This window comes from Coregonus lavaretus (genome assembly GCF_964263955.1).
Source record: "Coregonus lavaretus genome assembly, chromosome: 3".
Lineage (NCBI taxonomy): Eukaryota > Metazoa > Chordata > Actinopteri > Salmoniformes > Salmonidae > Coregonus > Coregonus lavaretus.
The window spans coordinates 69,592,969-69,614,195 of record NC_139990.1 but is presented as its reverse complement, the minus strand read 5'-3'; the positions used below and the strand labels follow the sequence as shown (position 1 = coordinate 69,614,195).

The 21,227-nt window shown below is 46.7% G+C and overlaps 1 protein-coding gene across 1 annotated transcript in view; it reads right to left on the bottom strand.

Moving 5' to 3' along the window:
- Positions 1 to 3,952: 3,952 nt before the first annotated feature.
- Positions 3,953 to 21,227, bottom strand: part of LOC311114534 (forkhead box protein O6-like) — a gene marked incomplete at both ends in the record, with an annotated part of 37,793 nt that continues 20,518 nt past the window's right edge. The window contains one exon of the mRNA XM_084157205.1: positions 3,953 to 5,671. Within this exon, the coding sequence (XP_084013331.1) occupies positions 3,953 to 5,671 (1,719 nt within the window). The remainder of the gene's footprint in view (positions 5,672 to 21,227) is intronic.

Here is a 21,227-nt window from a genome sequence, read left to right as displayed (position 1 = left end):
CTTTTCCCTCCGTACGGTCCACCACCTCTTTCACTCTCTCTCTCTCTCCCTCCCTCCCTCCCTCCCGAGAGCCTCTGCCGAGTGGAGTCAATTAAAAGCGTACATTTCAGTGAGAGGAGTGTGTGTGCACTCCTGTGCGTGCGCTCCTGTGTGTGTATTCATGTCTGTGTGTGCATGTCTGTGTGTGCATGCGTGTGTGTGCATGTGTGTGTGTGTGTGTACAGTATGTATGTATGGAGGAGGAGGCTCCCCTGGGGCCTGGCAGTATTGCGCTTCAGCGCAGCACTCTCCTCCTGTGAAAACGCCTCCGATGGGACCGGGACAGCTGTGACCAACCTACAGCTTCAGCGGCGATGACAAGCCTTATTAGACACTCACCCCCTCATCACCCCCCCCCCCCCCCCACCCCATATCTCTCTCACACACAGACACACAAATGTTTGCTTTTGCACATACAAAAGGAGACACACTAACATACACGTTTACGCATACACACACAAGGGCACACACACATACGCACGCACACACACACCATTTCCCTTATGCACATACAAACTGACACGCATCAACATATGCATACACGCTTTCAAACAAAACAACCTAGTCGTTCACACACACACACTGTTGAAGCAACGTGAGTCTGTGTGTGCTGTATGTACAAAAAGAGAACCTTGTTGGACAGATTATCCTTGGATAATGTCAAATGAAAGAACAAATTCATATGCAACACAACACACGCTCACACAGGTATATGAAAGAACAAGGACTCGAGCACACACCAGCACAAGACATCAACTGAGGAATCAGGGGATTACAATGGAAATGTCATCACACAATCAAACAATTGTGACAAATCCACGGAACCACACAACCGTAGAAAGAGCAAGAAACAGATGCTTTCTTTTCATTTCATTTATTTAACAGTCACCAGATGATAAGATACATTCTCTTAAAAAAAGAAATAGACAACAAAATTAATATTTTCTTTTTGAGTTTAAAAACTATTATACAATATCCTCAATATATAGATTTTTGTACAAAATAAAAATCCTTACAACTGTAAAGGATGTGTGATGCGGAAACAAAGACAAAAAAAATGGGAGGGAAATGGGAGTTGGCTCACAAACCACAACACTGAGAGGTGAAAAAGACCCACTTCTTTCATAAATAAATATGTGTATGATAAAAGTATGCTAAAATGTGATATTATATATAACTCTATTTTCCAATATCAGGGCATCACTAAACCGTTTTAGCGCAGGCTATAACATAGCCCTACCCAGGGGTCCTTTCGCAACGACCTTCCACACATACTTTACAGACTGAGATTGTACAAGAGACGACATCCTAGAATAAGGATGTTGATCTCGAGGATAGGACCTGATAGTGTGTGCCACACTTGACCTTTGGCTGTAATGATATGCCCCTGGTACGGTGTACATGTTAGGAAATCCCTGGTACGGTGTACATTTTAGGAAATCCCTGGTACGGTGTACATTTTAGGCCATGCCTGTTAGAAGTACTCAGTACAGTCCACAGCAGAGTGTGTCTACTGAGGGAGCCAGGAGAGCTGGGTCATGCATCAAACGAACAAAAACGGATTGAATCAGGGCGGGACAACCTGGACTTTGTCCAATAAGAAACATTCATTTTCGGTTTCTGTTTCAAAGCGCTTTAAGACGGTTCGCAATGATGTGCTCTAATGAACATGATCCAGGGCTCTCTCCTCTCCCGAGGCTTTGTGTGGAACCAGAGTGTGGTGGCTAGAGCTACAGTAAACAGACTCCCCACATACACACAGACACATTGGTCCAATTCATGGGGGCGGGTGGAGCCTAGAGTATAGGTTGTGGAGGGGGGGTGGGGGGGTCACAATCCCGATATCTGCTTTCACACATCACCATGTACACCCTGTCCCTGTATGTCCCTTTAGAACGTCAACATTACAACGACAACAACAAGCGAGAACGACGACAAAAGAAACACGCTGAATGTGGAGATGTGTGGAAGGAAGGTAGGAAGGAACAACAACCCTGTCTGACAGAGATTAATGCCAATCTGATTGGCTGATTGTTTTTGTAGTCTTTTCTACCCCTCTCCGCCTATATGTACAGTACCTTATATCAGAGAACCAGTTCAACTCAAACTTCCACCAGGCCCAAAGCACAGTCAAACGACCTCATAACATGTGCAAGGGAACACAAAAATACAGATGACGATGACGATGCTGATGACTTACGACACAAATACACTACCCGTTTAAGACACACACGCCCAAAAAGGATGGGGAAAGGGACATGATCATATGATTATCTTGCTTTTGACCTATTATCGACCTGTGTACTTATTTCGTGTGGGGTTTGTTTCCCATCGGTGCCCTTTCCGAACAGACAAACCGACGGCATTGTCTCCCTCAGGTCAGGATGACTTGCCGTTAATCACGGCTATCAGTCAGCACATTACGTTAGCGACAACTGCAGGGGTGAGAGAGAAAGGGATGAGAGAGAGAAAGAGAGAGAGGGAGGGATGGGAGGGAGGCTTTTGCGTTTAGATTCACAATAATGATGCATGGCTGCAGCATCACTTTGGAGATTAAAAGCAAGATGCTGAATTTCAATCAAGCACAGTTTAATGTGTCGGTCTGAGGGATGATCACTTTGTCTCTGTTGGCAGGAGGGAGACAGGGAGAGAGAGAGAGAGAGAGAGAGAGAGAGAGAGAGAGAGAGAGAGAGAGAGAGAGAGAGAGAGAGAGAGAGAGAGAGAGAGAGAGAGAGAGAGAGAGAGAGAGAGAGAGAGAGAGAGAGAGAGAGAGAGAGAGAGAGAGAGAGAGAGAGAGAGAGGTTAAAGAGAAAAGAAACCCTGGTTGAGGCAAGGTGATACGCCATTTTGAATTTTGTCTTCTGATTATTCCAAAGATTAATTCAATTAACATAATGACAGAATGCAACCGACTAATATAACATACATTTTCACTTGCACAGTAAAGTAAAGTACCAGATTATAGTTTTCAATTAGGTCAGTGAGGAGGCACAGGTCATTGTAAGAGTCTTTTCCAAAATGTATAATATGATTTGACCTAATAGGAGCCAACGACAAAGAGACCAAATAACCAATCAATCAGCAATCTTTGTTGACATTTTTCCTGCTTCCCACTGACTGTAAACGTTACAGCATAGCAGCATAGCAACCCCATTATAAATATATGCCACAAATGTATCTACAGATCCTGATTCTTGCACTTTCTTGATTTGTTCAGCAAAATGATATGTCAAATACCGTACCCGCCTTGCAAACAGCCAAACTCTGCATGAATTTGCCTGCTACGTGAGCAGACCTGGGTCCAAATACCATTTGAGATATTTCAAATACGTTTAGTGTTTGCTGTATTCTTCCTGGAGTGCAAGATAGGCGGGGTTAGCACTTTTGCGACAATTCTATTGGTTCCATTGCACCAGGCAAACTTAATCAAGCCCAGATAAAGTGTTGCAAACGATTTTGAATAGTATTTGAACCCAGGTCTGTATGTGAGTGAGCTGTGGAGTCTGGCCCACTTGTTTTAAAGTGCTTGGTGAGTTCAGGTCTCATGATAGTAGATGAGAAGGGGACAATGTTGGGCAACTACACAGTTGAGATTGTCATCACAGTATACAGCTGATGTGAGAAAAACCAATGTGACATGAGCTAGAATCTCCAGAGGGAGTCCGGGCAGGGAGGGATAGGACGGGGGCATTTTATAACACTACATAGAAAGGGATGGGGAGTGAGTGACTGAGTGTTTGTCCCATCTCCTCTGTTTTCAGTCCAGGAAAACACAGTTAAGCACAGTGCTCCCCAACATGTTAGTGGGGAGGGGGTGGAGTCTGTCTATCTGAGGGGCAGTGAGGGCTGGCCTGCAGCACTCTGGGTTGTAGAGTCTTTCTGAGGCCTGCCCTGAAGCACTCTGGGTAATGTCTCAGCCGGGCACCCAGCTCTGGTTGTTGTGGGCTTGCTGAGGGCCTGCCAGTCCACTCATGCCCATCCCGATGCCCATCCCCTGGGCCAGGGAGCTGTCAAAGTTAAAGTCCATTTCCTCTCCAGAGTCCATGATATCGTGGAGGAGGATGGACTCCACGTCGCAGTCCAAGCTCCCATGGAAGATATCCAGATCCAGGTCAGCTGGTAGTCTCTCGTGGGGGTGAGGCTGGTGGTATGAGCTACCATAGTAGCTGCCACCTGTGCCGCCTCCCACCATGCCCCGTTGGTGGTGGTACAGTCCATTGCCCATTCCTTGATGTTGGGGGCTGGGGTAAGTGTTGTGGCAGGGGTGCGAGGGGTGGGGTGCGGTGGCCAGGTGGCAGGAGTCCTGGGGCATCCCCAGCATGCTGGCCGGGTTGGGTGGCAGGGTGGTGGAAGCGGGGAGGTGGGCGTGGGAAGGGGGGCTGTACAGATAGGGGGCTTTGTGGCTATAGGGCTGGAGGTGTCCACTGCTGATGCGTGGGGCCAGGGCTGGGGCTCGAGTCGGTGTGTGTGTTGTGTGGTTGCTGTGGTTCTGACTGAGGTTGTGGCCAAGATGAGGAGAGTTGTGGTTGTGGTTGTGGTTATGGTTGTTGTGGTTGGTCACAGGGTTGTGGTTATGGCTCTGAGTTCCGTTGTGGCCGTGAGCCGAGTTGTGGTTTGTGTGAGTGCCATGGTGACTGTGTGCTGCATGTCCGTTGTGTCCAGGGTGATGGTTGTGACGGGTGGAGCTCACTCCGTTCGTGGAGGGCCCCATCATGGGGTGGGCATCCCTCTCCTGGCCCAGTATCATGTCCTTGGCACAGTACTGCTGTGGCCCTCCGGGGCCCCCTGGAACCCCTGGGCCCCCTGTCAGCAGGCTCTGCAGGGCGTTGGTCCCTGAGTAGGCCCGCATGGTGCCGGAGAAGCTAGCAGGCTTATTCTCCTGGATGGTCTGCATGGGCGAGTGGTGGCGCAGCATGCCCATCCCAGCCTGGCTGTAGACCGCGCCGCAGTACGACCCCTGACCTTTAACCCCAGGGTTGTAATGATAGACCGGGGGGAGTTTGTGGTGCGCCGCCGGGTGAGGATGATGATGGTGGTAGCCTTCCTCCAGGAGCCTCTCCTCCAGGCTGATCGCCCCCGTGAGATTAGCCAGCTGGGGCAGCTGCTCCACGGGTGGACAGTGGCCTCCCGCGGCCCCCATGGCCGGGGAGCGGGCGCTGGAGGAGGGGGAGGGGTAGAGGTGGGGAGAGGCCGAGCAGGACAGCCCGCCTTCCTCTGACTCTTCCAGCTCGCCCTCGGCCAGAATAGGCGACAGACGCCCGCTCAGGGTCGAAGTGGACGAACTAGCCCGGGAGTGGAGCTCCGTCCAGGCGTCAAACTCTCCCTCCACACCCCCAGCTCCCCCTACGTTGCATGGGAGAACCTTCCCCAGTGGGCTACCCTGCTCAGGGGAAGCCTGGAGCCCCACTGGAGCCCCAGAACTAATCCCCGGCCTGCCCACCCTCTTGCGGCTGACCCGGCCCTTGCTCTTCAGGTACTTGGTGCTGTTGTCCATGGACACGGTACGCCGGCGAGGGGCCTTGCCCATCTTGCCCCCCTCAGGGTTGAGCATCCACCAGGAGGACTTGCCCGTGCCCTCGTTCTGCACCCGGATGAAGCGCGTGTGGAGGGACAGGTTGTGTCGGATGGAGTTCTGCAGACATAGATAGATAGAGAGAGAGAGAGAGAGAGAGAGAGAGAGAGAGAGAGAGAGAGAGAGAGAGAGAGAGAGAGAGAGAGAGAGAGAGAGAGAGAGAGAGGTTGATTTAGAGTGCACGTTACATTGTTCATCATATTATGGATGGTAAGCATTTTCACTGTTTAACACACTGGATCCCACCGCTGCCACTAAATGTCACACTTTAGCTCTGGGTGAGCATAGTGTGTGAATTCCAGGCAATGAGTTCTGGTTGCCTTTGTGCGTGTCCCACTGCATCATAACTCTCCTCATCTGTAGACATTAGCTGAATCAAGTATGCATATGACCTTTTTCATATGAAACAACTGTTTGTTGGAGAGGAAACTAGAGTTTCAGCGACTTTGACGACGCGCAACCTGCCAATCTGATCCCAAGCCTGCTACTCCGTATTAATTACTGTTTAAATGCTTATCTCACACACATTGATGCCACTGGGGAGTGTGTGGATTCCCCTTCCAAGAAGAGCTTGTCTGATCAATATGTACCAGAAAGTTTGTGTTTATGCTTATAGAGCTGCTATCAACTCACCATCATGGGTCTACAAAAGACTTACTAGTGCCTTGTCTGCCTACTAAACTGTAGACACCAGGGCCCAGTTTTGCAAAAGTTATCTATCCGGATTTCACCTATCGGATAGGATTAAATGCATAGAAATAGAATGAATAGAATGGGAGTCCCCAGTCAATCAATGGCCCATTCTAATAATTATATTTCTATACATTCAATCCTATCCTATAGGCGAAATCCAGATAGATAACTTTTGAAAAAATGGGCCCAGAACTCAATTGTCAGCTAGGTAGCCCAGAGGGGTATACTACAAAGCAGGATAAATGAGAGCTAACTTTGATAAACAACCCTAAATAACTACAGATGTTCTTGTTCATTAAGACATCTAAACTAAGATATGTGTTTTTGGTTGTTGAGTCAATTAGACCATGTCCATTTCAAGCTCATCTTTCAACAAAAATAAAAAGTTATTTCAGAATATTTAGGTTAGCTGGCTAACTCATTGATCATGCTTTGTAGTATAACTCTCAGTAGTCTACAAAGTGACCCAGACTCTCAGTAACTCTCCCGCCTATTTACCATCATGGGTCTACAAACTAGCTACTTGTGTCTTTACCAAACAGTGGACTCACGAAAATCTGTTCTTCACTCTGTAGTCTAAACTGGAGTGAGCCAGACTCTTTGTGTGACCTATCAGGTGAGAGTGCCAAAGATTTCGTCTGAACTGAAGACACTACGTCCACTTTATCTCTGTGAAGCGGAGGGTATCCCTCCCTCTTTCTCCTTCCCTCTGTCTCTTTCCTCTCCACTTCTTCTCCTCAGCCTGGTGGATGTAAGCTAATCCCTGGTTCGACGTGCCTGGCTGGGGATAGTGTTTGATGTGGCTGCCAGTCTGGCCCAGCACCAGCCCCCTCTCCCATGGCCTGAGTGTGAAGATGGATCGGAAGATTGAGCTAGGAGCTACCAGGGATAATGGATGGAGCCCACCAACCACCTCCTACCTACACAGACTCTCTATCACCTTATTAATTTTCTGTCTCAATAACCCTCTCTCTTTCCATCACCTTCTCCCCTCTCACCTTTTATCTTTGTTTCTCGTTTATCAGTATTCTCTCTCTTTATAGCCTTCTCTACTCTAAGCTCTCTGCAACTTGTTGCTTCTCTCCTTTCTTCTCATCCCCATTTAGCAGACGCTCTTATCCAGAGCGACTTACAGTTAGTGAATACATATATATATATTTTTTTATACTGGCCCCCCGTGGGAATCGAACCCACAACCCTGGCGTTGCAAACGCCATGCTCTATCAACTGAGCTACATCCCTGCCGGCCATTCCCTCCCCTACCTTGGACGACGCTGGGGCCAATTGTGCGCCTCCCATGAGTCTCCCGGTCGCGGCCGGCTGCGACAGAGCCTGGATTCGAACCAGGATCTCTAGTGGCACAGTTTGCCTTAGACCACTGCGCCACTCAGGAGAACTTTCCTTTCCTCCCTCTCTCCATGTCTCTTGTGTTTCTTAATATACTGTAATCATTATTTACTGCTGAGAGAAATATTTTTTATTGTATGTCACTTTCTTTCCCAATTTTGTTTTGAACACTCAAATTCAATGATAAAGTCTCAATAGATGTCTCTGTTCATTCACTTTCTCATCCAAAAAACTATTCGTAGGTGTATTAGACTTTTCGTTCAAGGCCAAGTGAAGGCCAAGTGAACACTAAGAAATATTGATTGATTGACAATAGTTGTTCTGTTCTGCTTTTGTTGTTATTCTGAAACTTGAACGGCAAAATGAAACCAAAGCACCTAGTGTGGCTAAGCCTTACATTGGTACTATACTGCTATATTAGATTGTTTCAGATTGAGGTACATGTGGTGTAATTTAAGCATTCATACTTTCAACAGCACCATTGTGTTGTACATTATTTGTATTCATGGCGAATGACACAGTCTGAGTACACACAAATCAAATTGTAGAGCACCAACTGAAAAGGGGCGACTGACTGAATTCAGGTGATCTGTGAATGCCTCTTTTCGGTTGTCTCGCTGTGACACCTCGAGCATTGGGTAACCATGGCAACTGTTGGTAAACGTGCAGGAGAGGGAGTATATGATATTGTGGTGGTTAGAGCAGGGAGGCAGAGTAAGGGTAGTGGGGGATGAGGAGAAACGTTGGTTGTTTGATGCTGCAGCTCTCTCTCTAACTCTAAACAGCCTTTCTTTCATCTGGGCCGTGCCAGTCCGTTGGGGATGCCTGGTCGGCAGTAGGGGCGGGCAACTACGTGCCTGAGCCGACTACTACCCTTTTCACACTATCGTGCCAACCAGGAACTGTTGGCTCACATATTTTATTTTCACATTGTGCTTTTCAGCACAGTTCGAGCAACTATGGTGGATACCCAGCCAGCTCAAACAGCTTCGTTCAGCAAGGTTCGGTCCGGCTTGCTAGTGTAAAAAGGGTATACCTTATCGCAGTGCTTGAGGCATCACTACAGACCCGGGTTCGATCCCAGGCTGTGTCACATGGGAGACCCATAAGGTGGCGCACAATTGGCCCAGCGTCGTCCGGGTTAGGGGAGGGTTTGGCCGGCTGGGATTTCCTTGTCCCATCGCGCTCTGGCGACTCCTTGTGGTTGCCGGGTGCCTGCAAACTGACTTCGGTCGCCAGCTGGACGGTGTTTCCTCCAACACATTGGTGCGGCTGGCTTCCGGGTTAAGTGAGCAGTGTGTCAAGAAGCAGTGCAGCTTGGCAGGGTCGTGTTTCGGAGGACGCATGGCTCTCGACCTTCACCTCTCCTGAGTCTGTAGGGAGTTGCCGCGATGGGACAAGACTGTAACTACCAATTGGATATCACGAAATTGGGGAGAAAAAGGGGTAAAAGTATCCAAGAAAAAACAGAGTATACCTGTCTCTCCCATACCAGAACATTATCTTATCAGATCATAACAAATATTGTCCATCAGGTTAGATGACAGAATGATTTAAGGCCGAATTAAAATTAACCTCCTTTAATGGAACCAGACCAGTTGAAGCCGCTACTGCATATGATCTCTGATCTGTTCCAAATGTAGCATGTATGATCAAAAAAGTAACCTGCTATAGACTTGGGAGAGGGATTTGAACATCATCCCCAAGCCCTCTTTATCTGATGAATCCTGAATCCACCTGCTTAAGAGAGATTTAAGAGATTGGTTATGTCCCAAATGGCTCCCTATGCCCTGTATAATGCACTACATTTGACCAGGGGCCATAGGGCTCTGTTCAAAAGTGGAGCACTATATAGGGAATATGGTGCCATTTGGGAGACAGCCATTGCGTGGGTAAGTCGACCATGATGGCGTAGTCAGCTAGCTGTTTGCTTCCTGTCTGCCGGCCTTTCTGTTTTGTTTTCAAACCCGGGGTTTCTCAGTAGTAGTCATCCTGTTTGGGTGTGGGTTTAAGGACTAAGAATAGCCCTTCCAGGTTACAGGTGTCCCTCCCTGTGTGGGTGTAGCCTAGCCCTGGCCTCTCGCCCAATCTCGGGCTGAGTCAGGGGCAATTTGGCCGGCCCATGCCCCTCTCACTCACGCCCCCAAAACAGGCAGTCGCAGGCAGCCGGTGCTAATCCCACTCCATCCCGAGTAATCCCAGGCTAATCCTGGAGTTGATTCGGGGCACTCCCAGCTGGGTGTCTCACACAGTCCACTGCCAGGTCATCGTGTGTACCGCAGGCAGTCCAGATACGGTATGATCCAATGGGGGGAGGAAGATGAGGGGGCAGACTAAGGAGATTCCTTTGTTACGCAACCTGTCCATGTAAGACAATGGGAGGAAAGGCCATGGTCTACAAGGCCATGTAATACAACCACAATTCAATGTCCTATCTGACAGAGCTAAGCGGAATACCTTACTTTGAGTTTGTCCTCGAGGGTGGCTTTTTCCATATTTCTCCCCACAGGCTTATAAAATAATAGATTTTAAAAACTTTCTTGTCTATTACATTTTGATAAAATGTTTCTTCAGCCCCCTGGCTTTCAGGACCAGACAAATGAAGGGAAGCACACAAAAACATACAATGACACGGAACACACATTCCAACCCTTGGTCCGGCAGCTATCTCCTATAGAAATCAGGCTGATTTATACAATACATATTGTGGAAGGCAGAAATAATAAATGAAGTGAAAGGGAGAGCTAACACACAAAATGTATTGCTTGATCCCATCCGACTTAAGTAAACAGACGTACTGTATATCAAAAGTTGTCAAATCAAACTTCTATGGATATGTAAATATCACTGAGTGGGATTTTAAACAACAACAGCCAGCTTGCAGTAGCCTTACACTGTTATTTGTGAAAAGGGCATCTGTCCGATTATAGAACTATTGTAGCCAGTGGAGGACTGTGTAGCACATAGAAATATAATTACTAAAATGGTAAAGCCCCTCAGACCACATCAAGTTCACAGAACACTCATGGGTACATTCAATATGGCAGCCGGTTCACCATCACATAACTAACATTGACTTGAATGGGAATGTCCTTTCTAGTAATTATATTTATATGGTGTGGCCCCAGAGAGACAATCGGCTTGAGCTCAACTCTCATTAGAGCCCACGATCCTGATACTTGACTTACGTCTTCTTTATTCGCTCTCCACCAAGCCACTCCACCACAGCCCTCTTTGCCCCCTAGATTACATTTAAGACCTATTATCCTCCTCAAATCTGACATGTTCACGCTCTTTCCAACACAGGTGACCTCAGAGCAGCAGAAAGGGATTTCTCCTTTTCCAAGACCGGGTACTTGTTCAAAGTCAAGCGAATAGAGACTACAAGACTTCCTGTTTTGGATCGACCAAGCTTTGTTCATGTTCCGAAAATGAACAAAAACAAAACGGGCCCTGGTCATGGTCAATAATTCCCCTCTCTTTCAAACCCTTTAATTTGCCCCTCAGCGTTCTGGCCATTCACATTGATTCCTGCTCAGTCCTCCCTCCACACACCCACTGAGTTTGATTTTGGATCTGGAGCAGGCAGTTCAACTTGGAGAATCGATTCAACTTAATAGCCTTCAGTGCTAAGGCTTGGCTTTAGACACATCAAGGTCTGACTGTCTGTAGGAAGATCTTCTATTGGACTAGCTTTGTGAAGGCGATATGGCTCCCTTTCCAATGCCCTTGCCCCGAGGATACCCCCGGCATTCCGTGAGTAGGGTGAGAGTGCCCAGTTGCCCAGCCTGGCGCAATACCAATGTGTCCCCTCTGCCGCCACTCCCAGGGTAGCAATCTGCCATTAAGACTGTGGTGAGAGTGGTGGTGGGGGGGCAATAGACCGTCTGGGTTGGTTTGACTGGCTGGCTGGCATGGCGGGCAGCTGGGATAGAGGGGGTAAGGGGGGTAGAGGGGTGGGAATGTGGAGGTATAGCGTGGAGCCCAGTGTGTGAGAACCGTTCGAGCCACACAATGGGCTGCCCTCAAAATGGGGCCCCTCTACCCCCCACGTACTCACAAGAGGGGATAGAAGAAACAGGTCAAACTGTTTAGGGCCCATCTTGTGGAGAGAGAGTGTACTCATTCAAATAGAACTGAGTGACGAGCCCAAAGACAAGACGGCTCGAATGGGAACGCCAAAAGAAACCACTCACCCGGTTCAAATAACTTAAAGGGTTGGATGACTGGCATGTTCGTTCTGCAAAGACGAGCATCTGTCTGGAATTTGCCATGTACTCAATCTGTGTTTATCAATCCCATTTCATACAGAAAAAAGCCATTATGCTCCTCTGCTGTCTATGGGTATCTCCTCATGGCACACCATTCATTAGAAAAGCACAAATCAAGGGGGACCAGGAGAGGCTCTGGCTGTGTTTATTGTGATGCCTGTTTGTGCCTCTGCAGAGGAGGGGGGAGGTGGAGGCTCAAACACAAGCAGTTTTGTTCAGGCAAAGGAATGAGTTTTGTCAGCTAAGCCTGTCTCCAGGCTATTGATGGAAATTAGCACCGGCTAAATATTCGCTTCCCGTGATTGATGTCACGGCTCGGCTTGTCCCCCTTTGAAGGGAAATAAAGAATTTAGAGGCGCATAGATTAATGGGAATCGGGGGGTTGGTGCATTCAGCATTCTCTGTCTACAGGGGTGGGGTGGGGTGGAGTGGAGGGATGGGAGGGCTTCAAGGGGACTGAAGGGCCTAATGGTAGCTAAGATATGGCTCTATACGGAACAGAGCGGATAAAGCACGCTATCCCAAGTGGCACAGGTACAGACAGGAACACAGATCTTGTTGCCTGCGAAGGAAGCCCAAAGTCAGACGTTGATTAAAATCCCTTTAGAGGAGGAGAGCCTACTTTAAGGAGACAGATGAGCAGATGGACAAGCCTGTTTTCTGGACTGCGACCAAATTGAAAAGATTTAGAAAAGAAGACCTTCTTTCATTAGGTGAGAAACTAATTTAGCCGCCACATGCCACAGGGGCGGCTGGTAGCCTTACGGTTAAGAGCATTGGGCCAGTAACCGAAAGGTCGCTGGTTCGAATACCCTAGCAACTAGGTGACAAATCTGGCGATGTGCCCTTGAGCAAGTCACTTAACCCTAATTTCTCCTGTAAGTCGCTCTGGATAAGAGCATCTGCTGAATGACAAAAATGTAATGCCATCATCATTGCCATGGTCACGGAATGTGTTAATTTTTATTAGGATCCCCATTAGCTAACGCCGTAACGTTAGCTAATCTTCCTGGGGTCCAACACCAATTAATAAGACATTACAAACAATTACAAATTAAGACTTTACAAACATTTAACAAGTAGACAATACAGACAATTAAAATACCTGACAGGTAACACATTTAAAATTCAGTTGATGCTTTCTTTTTCCTGTCCAGTTATATGGTCTATCGCATTAGATGTTCTTTCATTTTCATTTTTTTTCTTGAAGGTGGATTTACTTTTTGCCTGAGAAATATGGATTGGTAAAGAGTTCCATTCAGCTATAGCTCTATATAAAACTGTAGGTTTAAGGCGATTTATCCTTGGCTTGGGTTGTCTTAGATGCCCTGAATTTACCTGTCTGGTTTGGTGGTTATGTGTGTTGCTAGTATGTACTAACTGGTCTGAAGAATAATGTGTTTTTTTGAAAAATAGAACATTCCTAAAGAAAATCAGAAGACTGGATAGTAGTTTGTTTTCAACGTGAAGCCATGAGAGATTCTGATGCATTTTGATAATATTCATACGGATAGAGCAATGAAGAGCTAATCGGGCAGCCCTGTTTTGAGCAATTTTGAGCTTTTTTATATCTTTCTTTGCTGCAGATGACCATATAACTGGACAGTCCTCTAAGTATGATATGACCAGGGATTGAATCACCTGATTCAGAGTGCTAGATGTTACATACTCTGAACATTTTCTTGTAACAGCAATTCCCTTACACATCTTAATAACAATATTATATATGTGTTCTGACCATGATAAAGCTGCGTCCAACATGACGCCTAGTAGTGTTGTTTTTTTCACTTGCTCTACATGCGTTCTATCCATCGACAAATTCAATTGGGGATCCTCAGCAAGCATATATCTTGAACCAAATACAATACATTTAGTTTTAGAAACACCAATTTGTTCATATCAACCCACTCAGACACCATTCTTAGTTCACTACTCAGTACATCTGTTAACTCATTACATTCTGATGCTGCGCTATACATTGTAGAGTCATCAGCATACACTACCACTCTTGCTTTGTTCATTGCTGAAGGTAAATCATTAGTAAAGATAGAGTTGAGAAGTGGGCCTTGGCAGCTTCCTTGAGGAACACCACAGTGTATATCTTTACTGCCTTCTCCTGGATAGATAGCTTTCTGTCCAGGATAGAGCTGCAGACTTAAAACCATAACATTTGCGTTTACCTAGTAACAGTTCATGCTCAATTACATCAAAAGCAGCACTGAAATCTAGCAACACTGCACCAACTAACCTCCTGTCATCCATACTCTTTAACCAATCATCTGTCATTTGTGCTAAGGCCGTACTCATAGAATGCCCTTCTTTGTATGCATGCTGGAAACCCGTTATCAGACCATTACATGAGAAATAATCCTTGATTTGTACAGATACCATTTTTTCCAATAATTTACTTAACACAGGCAGCAAGCTTATAGGACGACTATTAGGAGCAGTGAATGCAGATTTATCCTTAGGTACTGGAATAACCTTTGACTCTTTCCAGACTTCTGGGCACACCCCATACATCAAGCACTTATTAAAAATATGAGAGATTGGGGTAGATATTTGGTTAGCTGTAACTCTAAGCAATTTGGCATCAAGATTATCTGTACCAGGTGACTTGTCATCCGAAAGAGACAACAGCATCCTTTCAACCTCTTCCCTTTCTACTTGGTGAAATTACAACATGCATTGCCTCTCCTTCATGATACAGTCTTTTATAAGGGTATATGACATGGAGCCATCAGTTGGACTCATGGCATTCCTCAACTTGTCCACTTTGCCTGTAAAATATTCATTAAAGTAGTTTGCGATGTCATGTGGTTTTGTGATAAATATACCCTCTGATTCAACAAAAGAGGTGGACATGTTCGAATTCCTACCCATAATAGCATTCAACGTTCTCCACAGTTTCCCATCACTCTTTACTTCATCAATTTTTTCCTTTGTTTAGCTTGGTCACAATATTTCTTAATTTACAATAACTTTGCTTAACAAACAGAGTGCCAGATTTATCTGCTGCTTTTTTGGCATCATCACGTTGAATCATTACATTTCTCAGCTCATCATCAATCCATGGGGCACCGTTTGACCTCACAGTGCATTTTCTTAAAGGGGCATGCTTATCAGCAATACTCAAAAATAATTTCATAAACAAACTTAAGTGACATTTCAGGATCATCCTTACTACACTCATCTAACCATTGCACATTCTTAATCTCATCCACAAATGAGTCCTGATTGAACACTCTGTAGGACCTTCGGTAGATTACCTTAGGGCCAGCATTTGGTATTTTACTTTTCCTAGTGAATGCAACCAACTTATCACTACAACCTAGTGCCACTGATATGGTCCAATGTATGTCCATAGTACATAGTCACAGAACTATCAAGTAGGTCTAGTTGTGTAGTCATGGCAAGCCCTGTTAGAAACCTAGGCTAGGAACCAGGTTGAGCTACAGTACAGACCATTGGCTACTATCTGTGTACCTAAGATATAGTCCAGAGAACCTTAGCCATTAGAGCCTTACTTAGACAAGGCCAGTTCCCCCTCTTATGACAATACAAAGCACTTTCAGAATTGCTACATCATTCCATACACCACTCAGTGCCATTCCAAAGGGAAAAGAGAGAAAGTCAATTGAGAGTTTGAGCTGCCATATGCCATGGTGCCCACAGTCAGGAAGTCTGTGGGGAGAGGGTGTAATGGAGTTGGTGGGGAATTCCTGCTTGGCTGTGTTCTAATTGCAGCCAGTCCCTGGCAAATCATTGCCTCTATACTTCTATAAGCACCAAGGGGGATGGTTAGCGGTCGGGTGTGGAACAGTGCATCAAGGGCTGCACAGGGCTGCACGAGCTTTGGCGGCTAAAAATAGCCGCTAACAGATTAGCAGACCATCTGAGACCAGGATAGGGAATCGGAAAATCCACCACGGAATGCCAGGACGATCGTGGCGGCTTTCCAGTTGGCCGGCGTGAGGGGGACACGACATCTATGACACCCACGCGATGAAAGCCCCCGCCTGGGCTCGCAATCACGTCTGACACCCACGCCAAACGTGGGTAAGACCTGTGCCAGGGAGGGCACAAGGCAGGCACAAGGCGGGCACATGCAAGAGGGTATGGTTTTCCACAGGGGCTATGGGAGGTAGGCTTCACTTTCCCCTGTGAGGATTCACAAAACAGGTGTTTGGGTTGGTCCACCTGTGGGGGCTGCCGCCTGCTCACAGCTCACACTTCACCCAAAGTCTGGGGATTCATAAGACTCACATTTTCCACTGGGCCTGCCATCATGCTATCGTAAAGTCATGCACGTTTCTGGAGAGGCTTTTACAGCTTTTTTCTTTTAATTTTTGCAAGGAAGAGTAGGTGTGTGTGTGTGTGTGTGTCTATTTGTGTGTGTGCTTGAGTCAGGTCTTTTAATGGCCCACAGGTGGGCGGAGTGTGGATTTGATTATATTGAAACCACCCTCTGCCACATACAAAGAAACAGACAATGCAACAATGGAATCAATGCCGTCGCGGTTTTCGCCTCCTCTCACTCTCCAACATAATCTCGTTCATAATAATAAGAATCTAATTTCCCGCATTCTAAAGGTCAGTACACACCTCTGATCAGACTTTAATAAACACCATTCTCAGGGTTTAATATAATTTCAGCAGAGCAGGAAACTCATTCAGCAGCGGTTGCCTTATGGCATGCAAAATGTATAGAATAGTCCCTTTAATTACTTGCAATTTCATAGCACAGAGACAAATTATATCATTGCAATCAGATGGAAGCGTCCAAAGATGCAGAAAACACACGCATACATGCACGAACGCCTCGCAAGCAGGCAGGCACGCACACACGCACACACAGTAGGGTAGCCATCATTACTTGTGAGGTACAGATTACGTTTAGATCAAAACTCAGGCATGTCTACACATATATCACATGTATCAGTCATGCAATAACACACAACTTCTCCCTCACACGTTCATCTTCTCACATAAACTTCTCTCTCTCTCTCTCTCTCTCTCTCTCTCTCTCTCTCTCTCTCTCTCTCTCTCTCTCTCTCTCTCTCTCTCTCTCTCTCTCTCTCTCTCTCTCTCTCTCTCTCTCTCTCTCTCTCTCTCTCTCTCTCTCTCTCTCTCTCTCTCTCTCTCTCTCTCTCTCTCTCTCTCTCTCTCTCTCTCTCTCTCTCTCTCTCTCTCTCTCTCTCTCTCTCTCTCTCTCTCTCTCTCTCTCTCTCTCTCTCTCTCTCTCTCTCACTCACTCACTCACTCACTCACTCACTCACTCACTCACTCACTCACTCACACACTCACACACACACACACACACACACACACACACACACACACACACACACACACACACACACACAAAGAGCCTGGCACCGTGGGCACGCTCATCATTACCGCAATGCCAAGCTACTAGTTGCTAAGGAGACCTGTGGGAGAGGGAGGCTCCTTGTTGCCATAGCAGCCGGCCTGCTCCCTGCCAACTATCCCCCGAGGGAAAGGCAACTAGGGAGAGAGGTGGGGGGGTGAAGTAGGGAGAGGTAGAGGGCACCCGTCTAATAGTGGAGAGGTGCTGGGGATCTTCATTAAACGCCCTGTGTACCAAACCAACCACTGCTCCTCAACAATATAAACCACATGCTATACACTTACACTCAAGTCTACTTATTCAGAGAGCTACACCCACCTATGGTGTACGCCTACAGATGACATTGAAAAGATTAAGTGTATATGCAGAATCATAGGTCAAGAAAAGGCAGCTATAGAAGGAACGAGGGAAAATAAGAAAAGAGAGAAAGAGAACAAAGGAGGATCAAAGAGGGTCTTGAATTTTGGCGTGAATGGAGAACATTGGGGATCTTAACCATGGAGGCGTCTGTTAACTATGGAGCCATCTTGAGACATTCCTTTATATAAACGCACTGTTACCACTGTCTCTTTGAGACACTATGGCCGTCCAGTGATCTAAATTACCTTTCGTAGGATAGCCGTCGGGTGATTGGTTGAGCCACAAAACAATGACGGACAACTTCTCTCCCTTCGAATCTAAAACCAGTAGTAACAACCAACTTCAAGGACCGTTATATCTAATATGACTGTTATATCTAATATTCCCGCACCCCAATAACATTGTCGCCAAGGAGGGCTTGTTAGCTAGTCACATCAGACGTTTTCTTATGAAACAGCTCAGCTAGCAATGCTAGCTAGCTAGCTAACATTAGCTAGACTCGGGAGTTCAAGGGCACATTGACAGGTCACATAGGCTTCAGGAGCCAGCTGGTTAGATAGGATTCCACCATGGGCAACATCAACTGGCTACTAGTTCGTGTTCACCAAAATATGCTCAACTCATAGTTAGTTTATCCACTGACCACTGCATTTAGGAGGATAGCTAAATTACTGAAATGTAGCTAGCTAGCTCACCAACTAATCGTGGATTTCCTATTCTTTGATAGATTTGGGTCAACTGGCTCATATCAAGCAACAGACAATTTGTGTAAAGGTAATAATAACAATTAGTGAACTCGTTTTATGAATGACCGGACAGTGAAACTAAAATAGATTGGCAGCTAGCTGGTGAGGATTCAATTTATTTCACAATTAATAAAGCTGAAGCTGGGTTTCCCAAGTAATTCAGTGCTTACTGCTCATGCCGGTGAGCAAGCTAAACAGACAGCTCTGCAGCGCATCTGTGTGACATCACACACCCAAGAAGGCTCAACCAATCACCCAACGTAACTCATTAATATTAATGACTTTGTCTATCCTACGAAAGGAAATTTCGCATCCACTTCCTGGAAATTCAGTCTATGAGAATGAACAAACAATACATTATTTCCACTTCACATACAACTATGCTGCATATCCAACCATACAGTACAACAGCTCAATGGGAACCTACTACACAACATCCTCAAGCAAACACACTATAGCAGCATTTCTTCACAAAACAAAAGCCCATACTGAAGATTAAGAGAGTCTTGAAGTGCTCATTCAGGCCTCATTCAGGACTTACTCATTCCTCAAGAGAGGCCTCCGAGATTGCTTAAATGGAGTACAGATAGTGATATAGCAAAGTGATAATGCTGAATTCATAGGTCAAGGTACCTTTCCTTTTACACTAAAGTGCATACACATACAGTAAGAGTGCTTTATATAGTGGACATTGTATGAACCATGCTGCTTCCATATAAATAAAATGGATTCTATTTTTATGGTTGCTTCACCCTCAAGATTGGAAGTGCCAACCTACTGTATAAATGAGGGGCTTTATTGCCTAGTTTGATTCTCAATGGGGGGTGGTGGTGGTGGTGGTGGGGGGACAGAAGCCCCTGTCTGCTGGGGTAACTTGTCTCACTGTCTAGACTAATGAGAGAAGGAGAGATACCCCTCTGCTGTGAGTCAGGAGGAAGAGAGGAATGGGGGGGGGGGGGGATTTCACCCCTCCTCCTCTGCCTCCTCTTCTCCCTCCATTTCCCGAAACAAAAAGAGCCCAATTAAGTCAGATTGAGTTAGGGTCTGGTGGTGTGGGTCTGTACATTTGTCTGTGTGTGTATGAGAGGGAAAGAAGTGGGGGGGGGGGGGGGGGGGGGGGGGGTTAGTGCGTGGTATGTGGTAGAGAAAGTGTCTGAGAAGGGGGGGGGGTCGTTCTCTCAATCGCTCACTCGTGTGGGAGAGAGAAGGGGAGAGCAGCCAGCCACAGAGAGAGAGAGAGAGAGACACACTACTCTACAGCCTAAGCGGGGCAAAAACTTGCTCTCAGCTCCTCGACGGGAGACGTTGAAATATTAATCAGTATGCTCCGGTCACAGACTCCGCTCCTCTGAATGCAATCGCTTCAAACCCCTTCCCTCCCTAATGATTGGCTATGAGTGGGTTCATGAATGGCTAATGGACACAGATGGGGGGGCTGATGGCGGGATAGATAGCGATGGGGGGGTCTGAATGTTGTCTCCAAATCCCTTACATAGAAATGCCTCATATAGAATGTAAACATAGAAATGTCTCATATAGAATGTAATCAGCTGTAGGGCTGTGGAGAAAACCACACAGGCCAGACAGTAGAAGCCCGAGAGTATCTGACAATGACTTCTGAAAGTGATCCAGTTTTACTTCAAGAGAGATAGTCTCTCAGTAGAAAACCAATGCACTATTTCGGCCTTGTTGATTGGATGCGTAAAACCAAATGGGTAATAGATTTGGGATAAACCCCCACATTGAAGAAAGCATTATGCTGAAAATAATTTTTTGGGGGGGGGTATTTTTTCCCTTTTTTCGTGGAATCCAATTGGTAGTTACAGTCTTGTCCCACCACTGCAACTCCCGAGAGGCGAAGGTCGAGAGTCGTGCATCCTCCGAAACACAACCCAACCGAGCCACACTGCTTCTTGACACAGTGCCCACTTAACCCGGAAGCCAGCCGCACCAATGTGTCGGAGGAAACGAGGAAACGCCGTACACCTGGCGACCGAGTTAGCATGCACTGCGCCCGGCCCACCACAGGAGTCGCTAGTGCGCGATGGGACAAGAACATCCCTGTCGACCAAACCCTCCCCTACCCTGGGCCAATTGTGCGCCACCCCATGGGTCTCCCGGTAGCGGCCGGCTGCGACAGAGCCTGGACTCGAACCAGGATCTCTAGTGGCACAGCTAGCACTGTGATGCAGTGCCTTAGACCACTGCACCACTCGGGAGGCCCTATGCTGAAAAGTTTAAGCACAATCCCCGACTCATTGAAACAAGACAAAATAAAGGGAAAAAGTTAAGCAAAAGGGAAAACATTTCAATTCAGTATATTTTCGAGACTACTTATTGACTGTGAACCATGTAGTAATGTTTTGAACGTAGGACCACTTCAACTACTAACGGAACACTAACTCACCCTAGCATTCTCCTCAACTCCTCAAAGTGTACGAGACACAATCAGCAACACCTGAAGGTATCAAGTGTTTTAATGAAGTCAGGAGGGGATTAGTGAGCAGAAGAATGGGAAATATGGGTTCCTTCGTCTTCCCAGGACCCTCTATTACCATAGAGGCCGTGTCTGGATTAGGAGCGGCTGGAGGGGCCAGCGTGCTGACGCACATGCACACATGCCCCTTCGTAATCCACTCGCTAATTGGAGGAGTGGGCTGTTATTAGGCCTATGACCTAATTCTTGACCTAACCTCTCCCTCTCAGCAGCAGTCATGGCTGGGCGGGCCACCGGATTAGAGTTAGAGCGGGGTAATGAGACCTGGTTCACGGAGGGGGGGACTGTATGAGACTGTATGGATGAATGGGGTCATGCTGCATGGGGACGT